Source organism: Corvus kubaryi, unplaced genomic scaffold, assembly GCF_017639235.1.
Source record: "Corvus kubaryi isolate FWS band 111438036 unplaced genomic scaffold, C.kubaryi_AGA036_p1.0 37387, whole genome shotgun sequence".
In the NCBI taxonomy this organism is placed as follows: Eukaryota; Metazoa; Chordata; class Aves; order Passeriformes; family Corvidae; genus Corvus; species Corvus kubaryi.
This window is the reverse complement of record NW_024581129.1, coordinates 10,693,545-10,711,303: the sequence shown is the minus strand read 5'-3', so window position 1 is coordinate 10,711,303 and position 17,759 is coordinate 10,693,545. Positions and strand designations below refer to the sequence as shown.

At 47.5% G+C, this 17,759-nt stretch overlaps 1 protein-coding gene across 4 annotated transcripts in view; it reads right to left on the bottom strand.

The window, feature by feature from the left end:
• Positions 1 to 17,759, bottom strand: part of CARHSP1 (calcium regulated heat stable protein 1) — a 35,046-nt gene that overhangs the window by 15,287 nt on the left and 2,000 nt on the right. The window contains exons 1-2 of one of the 4 annotated variants that reach the window (XM_042037109.1): positions 17,522 to 17,697; positions 537 to 729 (exon numbers count right to left, since the gene is read on the bottom strand). In XM_042037109.1, coding sequence (XP_041893043.1) covers positions 537 to 709 — 173 coding nt within the window. In that variant the 5' untranslated portion in view covers positions 710 to 729; positions 17,522 to 17,697. Of the gene's footprint in view, positions 1 to 536; positions 730 to 3,336; positions 3,580 to 9,811; positions 9,855 to 17,521; positions 17,698 to 17,759 lie in introns of those variants that run through there. The other 3 variants (XM_042037108.1, XM_042037110.1, XM_042037111.1) reach the window with 3 other exon arrangements.

Genomic DNA, 17,759 nt, shown 5'->3' with positions numbered 1-17,759 from the left:
CTGAATAAGAAAAGGAAACAAGGAAACACTTTCCTCAGAAAAGTGATGGAGTATCTCTAAAACAACCTCATTGATATTAGCACAGGTGTCAGGAGCAGCAAACCTAAAACTTCCAGTGAGGTTTGGTCCAGAGCTTCAGGGACAGTGAGAAGAGAGACCATGCAAAAAAAATCTGGATCTGAGAAGGAAACACCAACAGGAGCTGCTCCTGAAAGCCACGAATCAATGTCTGAAGTGAAGCAAAACTTCAGACAAGGATCTCTGTTTTGAAAAATCTTGGTGTATTTTGCCCTTCCTGTAAAAGCCTGGTCTTAAAGAGTCAAGAGACTTTTAACATCCTTCACTAACAGAGAGCATTGAAAAACTATGGGATATTTGGACTAAAAGCCTAAAGGCATCAGAATTTGTCAGAGAGGAGCAACACACCAAAGCACCTTCAGACACAAGCACCCCTCCACCCCACAGCTCCCTTCGCCTGTGCAGGGGGCTCCTCGCTGCTGGCCGTGTCCGTGGCAGGCAGGATTCCCAGTACTCACGCAGAAAACGTCCTGGTGCGGCGGGTGGGCAGCGGGCTGGGGATGAGGTACCCCCTCATGGGGGACGGGGAGCGCTCCCTGGGCCGGCGGCTCTCGGGCAGATGGAGGGAGCTGGGCGAGGGGGGAGAGGCGGGGGACTGCTGTGAGGAGGATGAAGTGGGCTCAGAAGACATTCCTGAGGCCTGAGAAGAGCCTAGAGGAAAGAAGAGATCTGATTTAGTCCAAAATGGGAATTGTCATAAAAGTCACAAATTCTTGCAATGCTGATTTTGTAAGAACATGACTCACTTCCTGTGGATGTACACACGACACAGTCGCACCAAACGCTCCTGCTCTGTATCAGTGAGTTCATGTTTTGTAAAGTTTATTTATTTTTAAATGTCACAGCTTTTGTCAGCTGTACCAGGACGCTCCACTGCAAACAGATTACTCCACAACTAACGCATTTGCTCACTCCTGCCTCAGTCACAGGCTCTTGAGGCACAGCTGAGCCCCAACTCTTGGTCTTGGTGCACCCCACACACCTCCCTGACTGATGGGCTTTGACCACAGGCAGCACAGAGGAGCTCCTGCACCCGCACATAAACACACATTACAAGAAAGAAGCCCTTGAAGAAGAAATGCTGAGATAAAGCTTTACCTCCACTGCTGCAGGTGGGTTTTGCAGTGTGATCGCTACGATAACTCCACTGCTGCTGCTGCTCACTTATTAACACAGCTCTGCCAGCTCATAACACCTTCAGCCTGACTGTGAGAAGAAAATCGTAAGAGTGCTCCTTAATTCCCTTCGGACTGAGCCAGCCAGACAGCTGATTTGCTCTGCCTGGGACAGGAACACAGGCACAGCTGGGAGGCAGTGGCTGGCCCTGAGGGGGTGACCCCTCCTGCCTGGAGAGATCTGGCAGACCCAGCAATCCCTTTCGGGAGGTCTGAGTCTGCCACAGTTTCCCAGCAGCTAGGAAGCCAACAGTCCACATCTTCATTCAGACCCCCAGCAGCCTTAGGTTCGCTCTTGTTCAGGTCCTACAGCAGAGGAGGGAGAAGATCCCTTTCTCAGCACACCAGCACACATCATATGACACAACAAGAAGAACTCCCAGAATCCATGCAAAGAGAAGGATCAGAAACAGCAGCTCTTCTACACAGACAAATGCAAGGCTTACTGGTGCAGCAGTGGCAGAAATAAGATGAAATAATCAGCACTGCTCTGATATTACTGTGTAAGTCCCCATCCACACTGGAAGGGGAAGATGATGTACCAAAATAACCAATAACCCACTACAGTCTTACTTAAGAAGACTAAAAATATCTGGTTATCTGGATGAGTTAGCAAAAAATGTGGCTATCTGAGTCAAGAAAATTATCATGAAGGCAAGAAAAGCTGCCTTTAAGACCAATAGTTTAATTGAACTGAAATCTCTCACATCCATTATGCACCCTCCTCTTGACACCCACAGTCCCTAACCCATGAATTATGGAATGGATCCTTCACATGACATTTAAGAGATGCAGCCTCCTTGTCAATGACAAATCCATATTATTTCTTCCTGAAAATAAAGACTAAAATTAAAAAGGCTTCTTAAGAATGAAGTCACCAGGGAACAAAGCTTTTGTCTTTAATTGCTCAGGGTGCTGAGAAGATAGAAGTGAATAGTCATGTTCCCTCCTCTACCAGCTCGAGCTTTCCTCACTGTTCTCAAGAGCAACTCAGCTGAGAACAAAACCCCAGCCTTAGGGATGGCATTTCAAATATGGATGGCATCTGTCACCCATGAGCTAATGCCCTGCCCAGTGTCACAGCACAGAGTTCAGCTCAGACCAAGACGATAACACCAAAGGGTCGGGATTTTCCGGACTTCCTCCTCCTCAAAATAGACCTGCTGTGCTGACTGGTACAGAGGAAGTCTCAATTTTCTAAAGACCTGTCCTTTGGACACCTTGCTTTCAAGGAAAGTGTTTGACATGGCAGGAGCATAGCCCTAGTAAGTCACAGGAAAAATAAGAGCAAACAATTAAAACAAATTCTGATAACTCAGCACACATGGGCTGGCCTCTTCACAAGAGAAAATGCAGCTTTCAGAATCACACACTTTCTCTCCTCATCTAAACAGAAACCAGCTTGTCAGGTGACAAGCAAAATGCAGAGTATTCACCCATCTACTGCAATATAACCACAAAGTACTACCTGTGCCCTTCCTCAAACAAGGCTAGAGAGGCAGGAGAATTTTCCCTTTCTTTAAAACACAGACAAACCACAAAAACATTTACAAATAAAAAAGACTAAATGGAGTTAGAAGTGTGCTACCATATGTTATTGCTCCCATTTATATTATTTTGGTGCCCTCTGCTCTGTAAACATAAAATAAAACAGTGATGTAGAACATTCAGTACCGTTTCACTGTACAAATAGCCTTTTTGTTCTCTGCCCACGGCCAAGGTAGAAGAATAGCCTCGACTCTTATCATTTCTATTACATGAGCCCGACATCGTGCTCAGAGCTGGGTGAGAGCTGACCCAAACACAGAGCTGGGTGAGAGCTGACCCAAACACACACAGCTGGAGGCAGCCAGCGGCAGCAACGCCCGACCTGACCCTGCCACAGCCCGCGGGGCAGCGCAGCACGGGGGGATGCAGCAAGGGGCAGCCTGTGCCCACGCTGCAGCTCAGTCTGTATGGGCAGTGTGCTGCATCTCTGCACAGGAGCGTGCACTGGCACATCCCTCTGCCTCTCGGGCTTCTCTGAAAATTGTAAAAACCAGGCACCGTGAGAAGGATTGGAGACTGAACGGCCAAGTTTTACCGTGTGCGTACAGCGGGATGTCAGCAGCTTCCTCCTCCCGCGACCCTCAGCAGAAGATCACTTCATCTGGACCTTTACAGAGACAAAGGTGCAGCTTGGCTATTTCAGTTCGTGCTGGTGTGGCCACTCCTTGACGTTGTTCATACAGGGATGAACTCATTTCCCTTGGCAGCCCTCCTGCAGGAGCAGAGACACTCTCCCCACTTGCAGGCGCAGCGGGAGGCACTCAGAGGCCGGGCAGTGTTGACACAGGAAGCCTACAGCAAAAACTCAAAACAAAACAAAACCCACGCCCCAGCCCTCCTAGCCTCCTCCTCACTAATGCTTTGCCTTCCTAAGGCAGCTACCAGCAGTCTTCAGAGATGTTTTCCAGATGTTATCCTGCGTTCTGAACTGACTCCCTGTAAATCAACAATGGCCCCTGGGACTCAGACAGCTGCCTACCAGCCCTTCCTCAGAGCCCACAAATTCCCTCCTCTCTTTTTGACTCTGTGACTAGTTGAACAAACCAACTTTCCTACCTCTCTCAGAAGCCCACCACTTCCCAACCCACTTCCATTAGGTTTTCCCCTGTCCCTCCAGCCCAGCCACCACTCCCCACTTGGCCATGGCAGGGACAGCATCCCAGGAACCCCAGACAGCACCTCCGGTGCACCCACCCTGAGCTCCCAGGAACATCCATCCATCCATCCATCCATCCATCCCCCTGTGCCTCATGAGGGCAGCCAGCCCTGCAGAAAGCCCAGCAGTGTGAGATCCCAGGGGCAGAGACCAGGGGCAGCACAGACAGTATCTCTCTCCTGCTTGAGCCAGCAAAGCATTTGCCTGTGGGTGTTTACAGAATGAATGTAACATGACGTAAGGTCATGTTTTCAGGCTCTTTAGGAAACTCCAGCCACGTGCCACACTACCCTTAAATCTGCCATATTTCAACATGAACCACTTCTCTTTCTCCGATGTGATTTTTAAAATATTTATATGTAGGAATGCACCGAACTAAAATATAAATGAAATAAATTACAGTAGCATCATGGAAACAATAGACTAATTTAACATTTCAAAGCAAAAATATCTTATTTTTCTACCATATCTTTTTTAGAAAAATTGGCCAATATGTGCAGAAAGAGACCCCAAAATGTCATCTGTAACAGGTGACCTACAAAGCACCTGTAACAAGTGAACTACAAAGAGCACAACACATGCAGGAGAAATTTCTAAAAGTCTCCATGAAAAAATAACTAAAAAAAAGCTATTGAAGTAATAAGGTTTGGGGTATATAAATGCCATCATAATTCCTCCATATATCTATATATCCTATTTGTCTTAGAGTCTACCCCATACCTCTAGAAATACCCTAAAAATAGCAGGTTTGGGGAAGTTATCCATTCTGACCAGCACAACAGTATCACAGAAACCTTGTCTGTCTCACTTTTAATTAATGTAAATGCCTGGAAATAGTCCAAATGGATAGGGCAGGGTGACAGACCCCATGAAATCTCTCCATCTATGAATGGTTTCTTTTTCATGTGGCAGACTGCAACACCTCCAGTGAACGGGCACAGAGCTCATCCCCAGGGAATGCTGCCCTGCACCCGTCAGTGCTCCAGCACAGAGAAAATTCTCTTTCTGGCCTCCTTACTCTGGAAATGACCCTGTCTGGAGGAGCTGCTTTCAGATGGTACCACGATGGTCCATGAACAGGACAGCACTGGCTACGCTTGCCTGGAAAATGAGTTTTTTTCTCAAAGATAGAACAAAGTTCCCCAAGAGGAGCTGCTTTCCAATGCAGATTCTGCAAGTTCTCTTTCATTTCAGTCTCTAAAAGGAATCTGAAAAAGATGTCTAAAAGACATCTGAAAATCTGATTATTTTCTGGGCTTTTCCTGGATTTAAAAACAAGACCAGAAACTCTTCTTATTTTTTAAATTTTCACTTTCAAGTGTCCTGGTTTCCAAATTTATTCTGCGCAGCTGCATTTCTTTCCTTCTCTAAGGAAGCCACACAGATAAACCCCTCAGTTTCACCTGCTTTTCTGCTGAGACCTAGAAAACCTCCTCAGCAAGAAAAACCACAGCCCCTTGTGCCCATCTACTGAGAGAGTGAAGGCACCAGGACTCCCTGCTCCCTGCCCTGATGAAGGTGAAGCACTGAGGGTGTCCTACAGCAGCTCCCAGCTCCCTCTCCCAGGTACCTGAGCACTACTCACAGCACTGCTCCTACCTGCAGCTCTTCCAAAGCCCTTTTGGGCACTAGGACCCCAGTGCACACAAGGATCCCAGCACTGTGAGCAGCCCAGCACTGCCCCTGCACCATGGAGTAAAGCACTTACAAAACACAAACAGTTACGAAACAGCGGCTTCCGAGAGCTTCCCCGTCCAGCTTAGTTTGCATGAGTAACTTTCCACAATTAATACTGGTATTTCAATTAGCACTGAAACTCAGAGGAGTTGCAACATGCATGTGACATGTCACAGAGGATTACGGTATAAACATGACGCCCTTGAAGGCTGCAGAGGAGTGCCCACACACTGGAGTGGTTTGGCAGTTTATGGAGACCAGGACATTGCCCAACCATGTTCAGTAAAAGCCTAATTATAAGGTAAACAAAATACAACAAGGAAAATTCCTATAGCTTGCCTGTGCATACAAATTAATTTGGATTAAAGCAGAGTTTCGTTTATAAACAGCAGCAGCTATTTCCAAGCGATCTCAGCACTGAGCACCTTGTCCCCAAATGGTGGGGATGCTCTTCTGCAGTGAGCAGTGTGCTGTGTCTGAAGGAAATGCTGCCCGGGCAGCAGGAACCCACCCTGCACAGCAGAGATCACAGAGAGGGATGGGGAGGAATTAAGTCATCAGCAGCCTATACAGCACATTGATAGATGAGGAATTCCTACAGTCCTGTATTTTCCACTGCTCATGAAAGCTGACGGGTACACATAAAAAGCCAGAAAAGGTTTAGGTTAAGGAACTGGGTGGTTAGTCAAGTTAGGTACATGTTTCAATTGATTTAGGATTATATTGAAGGATACATGGTGATACCCTGTGGCTCATTTTATCAAAAATACAGAGGAATTGGGATCCTATTTAACTGGAAATCCAGTATTTGCCATGACTGACGATGCATAAACTTGTTGCTCCAAACTTCCTGGAACAGAGCTATCCAGGGTCCTCCACTGGTAAGTGACCACAGGAGGCTGTAACCAGATGTACTGCTGGCTGCCATGGGGACAGCACTCACCTGGGTTTGCTCAGAGTGTGCACAATAGCATGAGAAGGACCAGGTTCCATCCTACCTCTTGTAAAAAAAGTACTTCAGTGGGAGCAGAACACACCAGCAGCCAGTGGTGAAGTAACTTCCTCAGCACGGAGCTGTCCCAAGACCAGCATACATCTCTCACAGAAGAAGTCCAAGCCTTTAGTCTGCTTACAAAATCTCACTTATCCAACTCCTTTTGTTTAAAGGACAGATTGCAAGAGGTGGAAAACTCTCCCCAGCTCATGGCGAGCCTGGACAAGCGGTGACAGGTCCCAGACAAGCATCCTCCTCGGGAAGCTCTTCCCAGGCAAGGATGAAGATGATGGTTGAAGATGATGGTGGTAATTAGGTGCAAGTGTTGCCCAGTGACTTAAGTTCCTGTGCACTTATAGTACTGGCTAATGTCATCAAGTATTTCAATGACAGCAGGAAGAGGGGGGTTCTCACCAGGGCAGGACACCACAGCCTGTCACCAACCAGACAGGTGGCAGTGCCCCAGTGGGATGAGCTGTTACAGCCATCCCTGTGCAGCTGATGGCCCCCAGCACATCCAAAGGCACTGAGCCAGCACCAGCCTGGGATGTGAAGCCCAGCATCTTGCCTTGCTTTTGGTCTGCCAACTGCTTTCTGTGTGAGCTGCCAGTCCATAGCCCTGGCTGTTTCTGTGGCAGCAGGGACACCATGTCACAGCACTGCCCAGCTGCTCCCAAAGCCACTGCCAGCCATCCCCACAGGGCCAGAACCTGGAACAGAAGCACAGATACCAGCTCCCAAAACCCTGCCCCAATCCAAGTGCTCCCTCCTTGGGGCCAAAGACACAACAGGTTACCTCGAGGAGCAAGTGTTGGTGTCCCCAGCTGTGTCAGTCTTCACACAGCTGTGATAAGGGGACAGGGAAGTGTAAATGGAGATCACAAAGGACCCTTGCAGTAAAATTGGGGAGCATCAGGGTGACTTTACTCAGCCAGGTGTGGCTACCTAGGTCAGAGTTAAATATAAGGTGAGTGCTCAGTGGTGCTCACTCTCAACAGCTTTTCAGCATCCTCGTATAAATAAATGGCAAACTAAAGGTTGCATAGTGGTATTTAATAACCTCCTATGAGATTTTTCAGGCCCTTCCTGAGCTCATATAATCATTTAACCTCTGCAGTATCCTGTGGCAAGGAGTCCCACAGCTTAACTGTCTGTGAAAAGAGCCTCCACTCATTTTAGTGGACATTAAGGAGAGGCCCTTTTTACTGGGAAATTAAGAAAGGACAGTGAGACCAAAAGGCATTAGCAAATTAGAAAAGGAGAGGGCAGGGAAAAGGAATATGTAAAGAAACAAATGGGAAAAAACATTACATCAGAGGAACACACAAGAAAGGGTATACAAACTGATTCAAAAATCAAACCTTAAATTTTCTAACAGAAGTGACGTTGACGGGATAGAGCAAGAGGACTTACAAGCTGCTTCTGGTGTTCTTGCCCCCCCCTTTAAATTTCCAAGTACAAATGAAAAACCTTATGCCTTTTTAAAACAAAGCACTCCCTAATTTGTCACTTGAATGGCTGCCATTACTCTTTCTTAGACAATAAACCTTACCAGTATCAAATATTTCTAAAGATTTAGCTTTGTCAACAAGTTAGCTGGTTTGGGCCAGAAAGCAGATATTATCTATTCAATGCTTTATGGTCCCCAGCGCAGAAGCATTGTGCTGGTCACTCCCAGTTCCTGCTGCCTTCATCACTCCATTAGCCAGGGCTGGGAACTCTGTTCTGGGACAGCAGAGGCAACACTTCATATATCCCATCCTTGTTAACATGCTCAGTCACTTTGAGCTGATGTATTTCCCAAATGAAATAGAATATATGGCTGAAAAGGGAACTTTGTGTCCCTTCCAGTGCCTGCTCTGGAGCTTTGGAACCCAGCTCCTCCTTCAGTGCTTTTTCAAGTCCGAAGCTTTCCCTCTGCCATTGCTTCCATGCTGGAGCACCCCCTGTGAATTTATTTCAGGATTTATTTCATATTGGCAGAAAATGTTTATACCAAAATATGAGAAATCTCTCATGTGTCTTGTGTCTAAGCATCTTAAAGCTCATCTGCAAGGCAAATGGGCTTATACAGTGTCATACTATTATGAAGAAGTTATACATATGTAAATCCCTAAGCACTTTTGAAAAGTTCTCCCCTTTTCAGCTTCCTCTCACATCACAAAACTTCAGGCACAATTATGGTTAAGTTTGTTCTTGTGCAACTTTGAGCCTTTTAAGGCTACTGAAATCCCCTGAAATATTTATGTGGCTCAAGTGCTACTCAGAACAATTAGTTCACTGTGTTTCCTCCCTAATCAACATTTTCAATAGGGGAAAATAGTTCACATTACAGAGATCTATAACCATGGAAATTTATGAGCCATATGTGTATTGGCAAAGAAAAATATAAATCCTCTGAGGGTATTTCGTCTGCCAGCATTCCAACAAGATGCAGTTGGCAGGGTACAGAGTCAGAAACCACTCAAAAATAACTTGATCCTCAACACCAGTTCCATGAGGCACCCAGAGACCCCAGATGCCCTTTTTGACAGGCCAGGCTCCACTTGCTGGTTATCCCAAGGCACAGGCCACATCCCAGTCTCACTGCCTCACACTTCCTATGCATATTTTTAAGCATCCCAGGCTAGTAACTCGAGTCTATTCCAAAGAGATAGCTTAGAAATCAATTAAACAAAAGTTTTGTGATTGAGACAGAATTATGAACCTACATTAACATCAATTAATGACCACAAAATATATAATTGACTGAAATAATTCAAGAAACAGAAAATGCTCTGAAATCTGATGCGATGATAGACCTAAATTCTAATTGAGAAAGCTAAATATAGATATATTTAAAGATCACTGACCTACTTAACAATTGCATTTCTGTTTTTTCTTCCCTCCACTACATCCCTCAACACAATTTCCAGTATATCTCACCACGCTGTACACAAATTTGTGCTTGTGGCCCCAAGACCCACTCACCATCCTCATGCTCCAGCAGAAGGCAAGTGCTCCATCAACACTGTAAAACTAATGGTTACTTCTTAACTCTCAAGCTGAAATTGCCTTAATTTGTTTAACTGAAGTCTACGGGATAGGAACTACATGAATATACACATGCACAGATCTGGTTTTTCTTACAGAACCAAACTACTTGTGGAACAGAGAATATGTAAGCAAACATGCATAACCTACCTCCTTGGCCAAACAGAATATGTTGCATTTTACCTTACAGACCCGCTCAATCCTGGCAGCACAATCATCCCCGCTGCCAGCTGCTGCTTTAGAGCTCTGTGTGATCTGCTGCACTGACAGGCAGTCCCTACAAGTGCAATCAAACCTGTGATGCATGCAGAGCTCACCCCACAGCTCACAGCCTCCAGAGCTGCTCCAGGGATAGCAGCCACCCCGACAAACATCCCAAATCCTCTGGCAACTACACACTGTACAAACCATCCATCACATCCTCTCATATGGCAGCTTGGAAAACACCACCCATGATGCACTTTGGACTTGTAGGAAAAAAACTCTTTTTAGTCTCAAAAATGCTCACAGCACCCCTAGCCGAGCAAGCCTACTGCAGGCAACACATCGTTCACAGCCGACTAATGAGAAAATGGACCTGTGGGGACTGCGACTGCCCTCCCTGATTACCATGGGTGCACAAACCAGTCCTTCTTGCTCAGCACATCCACCCTGCGTTCGCAGCCCGTCAAACGGCAAAAGGACTCATATTGTGCTGTAGTGCCTGCAAAACCGCAGCGCCAGCACGGGCACGTGTGCGGGGCTACATTTCGTGCCTGCTTACACATCAACAAAACTATTGACTGCGCTGTGATTTCCAGAGCCCAGCCCCAGTGCTGTGCTGGGAGTGCGTGAACAGGACAGAGCTGTCCAGAACCACAGGCGCTGCTGCTGTTATTTACGGCTGCTGTGTTAGTGCTCAAAAGCCAGCACAGACCAGAGCAAGGGAACAGGCAACTCAAGCTTTTCAGGCAAGGTAAAAATCAAGTGTAATAGTTGAAAAAAGCAGGCAAATCTTGAGGCATGTATGTTCTTCAGGTATAAAACTACACCTCCATATAGAAGCACATGCTTAATAGAAAATGGTACTAAGTGTTGTGTTAGAGCAATCACTACCCCAAAAAGCTGCATCTACTTCAACTGCAATCACAGAGGGAATGGGACACACAAGCAGAGCAAACTCTGCACACAGGGACAGCAGTGAATGCCTTTATGAAAGATAGTTTTGATTCAATTTACCTGTTTAGCCACATGCTTACAGTTACATGACCGTATGAACCTAGGCCAGACCCACTAACAAGAGAGATGTGAGATCAGTAAAAAACAGAGACAAGGATATGTTTAACAGTGCCTTTGTTACTTTTATCTAGGGCAATGTTTTGTGTGAAACCCAGTGTTAGACAGCTAAGACTCCTCAGGGTCTGCCTGCATCAGGAACAAACCCCAAGTCCAGAACAAGTCATGTCATGGTACTGGTGCGTGCACATCTCGTGGGTTCACCCTGGCCCTGGTGGCCAGGAGATCCCAGACTGCACAGGTCCACACCATGGGGTACCAGAGAGTTCCTCCTCAGGATCTGTGTCAAGGAAGAGGCAATGCAGCCACACTAAAATGTTTAAGAACAAATTTGATTAGAACCCCAGACCCCAACTGTACCAGTCTAGTGAGTGTCCGTCAAAACCACCTTGTCCCCATGGAGTTGTGATAAATGCTGAGACAGTTCTACACTACCTTTGTTTCTTATTTTATTCCTCTGGGATGTTTTCGAGGTGAGGTTTGTCTACCTGAAAAGCCTGAGGGATGGGAGGGTGGGAAAGGTGAGCATGTGAAAAACTGACAGTGCAGACAGCAGCATGGTGACATCACGATACTGGGATGCTGCTGGCAGTGCCTGGGCAGGAGCTCTGCCAGACTCAGCCTGAACTGGGTTCCAGCAGGGAGTTTCTGTCCTGAAGTCCCTGCTACTGTGGGTCAAAGACACTGCAGTGTATCACACATCCCCAGGGACAGAGACCTTTTTTGTCTAAGCCTACAGGGAGAAAAGACAAAATCAATTTTAAAAAACTAATGTATCAGAAAACAGTGGAAGTACACAAATATTTAAGTATATTAAGATACTCTTTCTACTCTAGGACTGGTGTCCTAAACATCAGTGAGAATAATTTCTAGGACTGACACAGTTCCCAGGATAGGGCAAAACTCCCCTTCAGCACAGAAAAAAAATAACATGTTCATTCAGAAACTGAGACCTGTGTAAGATTCAAACACTTTCTGTAACACCATATAGCAGAAAATCAATATTCACTCTATTTACTCTCTCCCCTACCAGTAAAATGAAAAACCCTCCACTTGAAATAGTTTGAAATAACTTTAAGGACTCCTCCTATCATTCTCCATCGCAAAGAGGCTCCATGAAAATGCTATCACCACATTTCATAATTCCCATTCCTAGATTTTCTCCAAATATTGGAGAAAACAAAGTCACAGTCTTCACAGCTGAGTAAATTTTGCCTTTCCTGGCTGTGGTCAGCAGAGCTCCTGTTCTGGACCTGCCACTGCACAGACAGGCACTGCCTTGATGAGCTGGGTGAGAAGATCCAAATCACTTATTTAATTATGTATTTACACTTCAGTAACAGGTATAAATTTTGTTAGCAGGAAATTCTTTGACATTGTTTTGTGGCAGTTTCATTTACCCTTTTAAGTAGTTGTCAAGAAGTTGCAATAATGACGATGACTTATTTTATCAAGTAACTGATGTAACTGAAAACAAGCAAATGCCTTTGACCAGCCTTCTGAAATCATTTCATGAAGGGAAAGCCAGCAGACAATAAGCACTGGGAAGGAGGAGCTCATAAAAAATATAGTCCATTTTGCCAGAGGGCCTCCATCAGCGGGACTGGCTGTGCAATGTAAACAAACCAAACATTAAACCAGGACTGACATAAAAAGAAAATTCCTCCCCCACTGGACAGGCAAGATTAAGTGTTAATTTCCTGAACACAGTCTACTCTTTGTCTGGGCATTCTCTTAAATAGCAAGTGGCAGAGAATTTGAAACCTTGGGAAAAGCAGTGCTCCTGGAAAACTTTTAAGATGCAGAGTTGTGCCTGAAGGAACTCAGTGGGACTCCCCATGGCAGAGAATTCACCACCCCTCCCACTCTGCCCAAAACCAGCACTGGGAAGACAAGGTGAACATCAGATGCTGAATGGGCTCCTTATCCCAACAGTCAGCTGGATAACCAGTCTTTTGGAAGCAGAAGTTCCCACTCCAACTCTCAGCAATTCTGTTTTGGTTTTGCTGTTAGTCACCACGATCTGCAGCTGCAGCAGGCAGCTGTGTCTCCACTGGCAGCCTGTCCTCCACCATGGGACGAGTACACCGTGGTTGATGTGACAAGTGGCTGAGCAGGACAGACACCCTTTGCTCGAGGCTCTGCCAGCAGTGTGGGAGCTCTCCCCACGCTGGCCACGCTCCACTGGGGCCTCACGGCTGCAGCACCATCAGTGCCCCATCCAGCCTGGCTCCCCACCCCAGCTCCCAGGCAGTCCTCCGGGCTTTGGCCCACAAGCTCCCACCTGGAGTAACACCAGCATCCTCTTTGCTTCCCTCCTCGGGATCAGCCTTAGCTCTTAATGCTCTGCTGCTTCCCCAGTCATGTGCTGCTCATGGGGCATGGCAAAGGACCAGCATGGTTTAATATTCAAGAGAAACTACCAGGTCAAGCTTCTCCGTTTTCCTTGGCGCCGCACAAAGCGCTCTGTGATCAGATCAGGCACGGAGCCATCGGGGTGAGGAGCGTGTGGCACGCACAGGCTGGCTCGCTTTTTCCAGAGAAAGGTAATAGAGCCCTCCCTTGCAGCTCAAACCCCCCGGGGATTTAACTGCAGGTTGGTTTGTTCTCTCTGTGCCTTCGCCCCTCCGCTATCTGATCACAGGGAAGCTGCAGCTCAAGCCCTGGTTTACCTTCCCAGACCCCACTGCTAGGCAGGAAGTGTGGTCACAGGCCATCGATTATTGCCCAAACAGCTGGGCAAGCACCCAAAGGCCAAATTCATAACTGCTGTCCTTGAAACACCCTAGTATTTAAACATCTGTTGAGACCTTGACCCTGTCACCAGCTCCTCCCTGCAGAAACACACTATTCAAGGCAAGCAGAGCCTAACGCTCACACCATGGGTCAAAAACTTAATGTTCATTTTCTTTAGACTACTATTCAGGTTCCAAATTGCATTAATAATGCAAGAACCTCAATGCGAGTGTCATTACGCCCAAGATAATCATTATTTTAAAGAGATGTCATAGATTACTTTGTTTTATATATATCTATCTATCTATATTTGAAATCGACCCAATGAAAAAAGCTGCTGTGCAAAGCAACAGCAAATAAGGAACCAGCAAAGCTCTGAAATCAATCATTAGGATTGTAGCACCGGAGGAATCACATGGATGAAGCTGATTTGAGTGAAGCAGGAGGGGCTTCCAGGCTGTTGAAGCCCTGTCCATCAGTGCCAGGTCAGGCTCCCGGGCAGCACCCCACGCCCCATATCTACCTCGAGGCACTACAGCCAAGCCTGGGCAGATGCGATTTGACTCACATTGTATTTTACAGCTTCCCTCGGGGCGGGGGGTGGGGCAAACAACAGAAACACCACTTAAGTGTACTCCACATGCCCCAAAAATGACAGAAACGAAAGCTAAGTGAGTGTCTTCCTGCACAGTGCAGAGACAAAGAAAGCGTCAGTTCGTTTCCCCTCCCGGCTGCCACCAAGGCGGGGACGATGCTCCGAGGTGTCACCTCCTGTCACAGGGGATTCCATCTCTGCATCTTCTCTACCTTAGTCTTCTTAGCAACTAGCTGAGGTGGGGGGGAAAGCCAAATCTCTGCAGAAAGTGATCTCGCTTTGACAAAACGCGAGAGGCACCTGTTTATTCTCAGGAAGGGGAGGCTGCAAGGAGCGAGGGTGAGCAGGGCGAGCTCCGGGGCCGGCTGCTCACCCCGCACTCGCTGCCGCCGTCAGGCTCTCCTGCTAACGTGGGGCGCATCACGCCAGCCACAGCCACACACGTCATGAAAAGGAGAACGGGCACGAAGACAAATCCTGAAAGCGCTGCCTCGCCAGCTGAGGTTTGCTCAGAGGAGTACAATTGCAGCAGTGAGAGCAGGCAGCGGAGCGAGGCGAGGCTGCTGCAGCCGGGCTAAGTTACCCCGCAGCCCCCGGGAGCATCCGGAGCGGCAGCGGGGAGCGGAAACGAGCCGCAATCAGTGCGGGAGGGGGAGGAAATAAAGATTAGTGATCTGTCCAGGGAGTTGCCTCAAAAACGAGGAAAAGACACACTGAAAGAAGGAAGCAGAACAATTGCCTCTACCCTGCTCTGAGAGCAAAGGCAAAGCAGTTAGTCAGATGAACACTTTCTATTTTTGATTTTATCTGAACTGTGCTGGGGAGTGACACATCATGCAAACCCAAACCACCTCTCTGCACCTCTCCCTTCTTTACAGTGCTTCAGCTGGATTTTTTTTTTTTAGTTTTCCAACATCAACCTGTTGCAAAAAGCAGGATTTGAGTTTCTAAAACTGTTGTGCAGAAAGAAAAACAAACATTTCATTCCTTTTTTTTTTTTTTTTTGCCTCTTCAAAGACTGCCACCCCTCTGCTGTTCCCAGCCCTCCGGCCCCCAGGAGATGGCAGGTCCCAGCCCCAGGGAAGGGATGTGATCCCCACTCATCGTTCCCCTTGATGGGGAGTTGATGAGATTTACACTTTTCAAACTCAATTCCTCTCCTTAGTGTCTGGCAGAAACCTTCCAGATGAGGGGCAGATTAACCAACAGCTCTCACCACCAACACCCAGAATAATTATCAACCTAGACTTGAATAGTTACAACATCAATAAATTTTGCTAATGATGATCACCATCAGTCTTTTCCCAAGTTTCAAGCAGTTACTATCAATCCCTGCCAAGTCTACTCCATGCTCAGGGATTCAAAAATGGTTCCTTATAGAAACTTGAGACAAGAATAGACAAAAAGGTGCAATAAGTAACAGCTTTCACCCTGAAGACACCCCAGCCACAAGAGTCCCCAACCCCATCTGCACCCCACAGCCCATTCCGAGTGAAATGGAAGCAGGGGAAGGATTTATTTACTTCTGTTACTGTCAGGCCTGACACCAAGAACAACCATAGCACAGCCTGCTGGTCCTATCACCTAGAAAGAACCACACACGCCACATTTCCTCCCAGGAACCACATGTGGTGTGGTGCACGAACAGGGTCTGACAGTTTGCTGTAAGGGAGCTCTACTGGCGGCAGGTACATTCATGTTCATGGTGGGTTTCATTCTTTAACTGAACATAAAACCTGGATTCACCCAGAGGACAGCACTACCCAGAAAGCAACAGTTGTAAGAGAAGACAGAAGGCAGCATTACCTGGCCTTAGCTGGCTAATTTCAAATTACTTGCAGATAAACACTTCTGTGTTTACATGCATGTAAGTAAAGGAGGAGATGGTGCTGGTCAAAGTATTTACAAGCACAGTGCCAGAAGCTCAGGGCAGTGCAGGGGGTAGCTGTAGCCAGAGGTGCCCTGAACACGGGGGGACAGAGCAGCAGCACAACCACGCACTCGGTTATGTCAAACGTGGGTGTCACAGCACACATGGGGCCGTGGGATGAGCTCCTGCCTCAGCTCTGCCCCTGCAAAGGGCCACTTGGAAGAAACGTGTTTTCTCTGCTTTACACCCCCACGTAGAATGTGAAAATAAACCCCATTGTCAGAGAACAGGCTCATCTTTCCTGCAGTTTCTTTGGCACACACAACTTTTTACCTGTAAACACCCAAAGCCTTCGTATAAGTTGGGGCTTTTTTTAACGTTTTTGCTACATGTTAAGCCTCTTTAGATTTAGTGAGATACTAAGATGTATTTGTGAAAGCCCAAGCCCTCTGCAGCTACATTCACAGGCCTTGCTGTCTTCCATTATTAATAACCAACAGAAGGAAAGAAAATATGTTTGCCAAACATAAGATAATAGCCAGAAAGTAAAGGTTAACAGCAGTCAAAAAACCCCTTTCAATCTCACAAAAATTAATGACTAGCAGGGTCACATCAAAGCAGCCTAGAAGTTTACTGAGACTTTCTAAGAAATCAAATCTAGCACCACAAAAGGTTTTGCAAACATTTCTCAGAAGTAGCTCGACAGTTCCAGCAAAAACAGCATCAGAAAAGAGTTCCAAATCCCCTTCTTGAAAGCCAAATTCAGAGGCACAGATCCAAAAATCAGCGTCAGAGGCTCCTCTACAAGAGCAAGAAGTGACACGCACACACATCCAGCATGACGAGGGAACACGAAATAAGGGTTGCTTCTCCCGTTTCTTTGCTTTCCCCGTTTTCCTGAACAGAAGTGCTGACTGTAGGAGCGGGCAGTTCACGCTACAGCAACAGAGTCTTTAGCAAGGCTCCGAGTTCTGCAGTGCCCCTCTGAGCAACCAGTGCTGTGAGTCCTTTATCTTCCTACTGGTTGAAAGCTCTTGTTTAGCACTCTTTGTCTCGCTCGTCATGTCTAAAACAAGCGATTCTCAGAGTAACAATGTCACATCCCCAGTTCCAAAGTGCAACAAAAAGGCAAAAGTTAAAACAAGCAAGCATAGAAAGAAACAAAGAAACAAGCAAAACAAAACGAAAGAAACAAAGAAACAAGCAAAACAAAACAAAAGAAACTCGCCCTAATCTCTGAAGCGAAAGAAATCCACCTCCCCGGAGGAGGCGAGCGCGGCCCCGGACACCTCTCGGGTGCTCTCCAAGCCCGCTCCCCCCGGGCCGGCCACCCGACCTCCCAAAGGATGTTCCGTCCTCGCCCCCCGGGAGAGACCCCGCTCACCTGGGCTGGGCAGGGCAGGGCAGGGCTGGGCTGGCCAGGGCGGGCTGGCGGCCCGGCTCAGCTGGGCAGCAGGGGCAGGGCAGGACGGGCAGGGCAGGACGGGCTGGCGGCGGCCCCGCTCCCCGGGCTGGTGTCGGGCTGGCCCCGGCGCGCTGTGCCGAGGGAGGAGCGGGCTGGCCCCGCCCCGCCCCGCCCCGCCCCGCCCCGCCCCGCCCCGCCCCGCCCCGCCCCGCCCCGC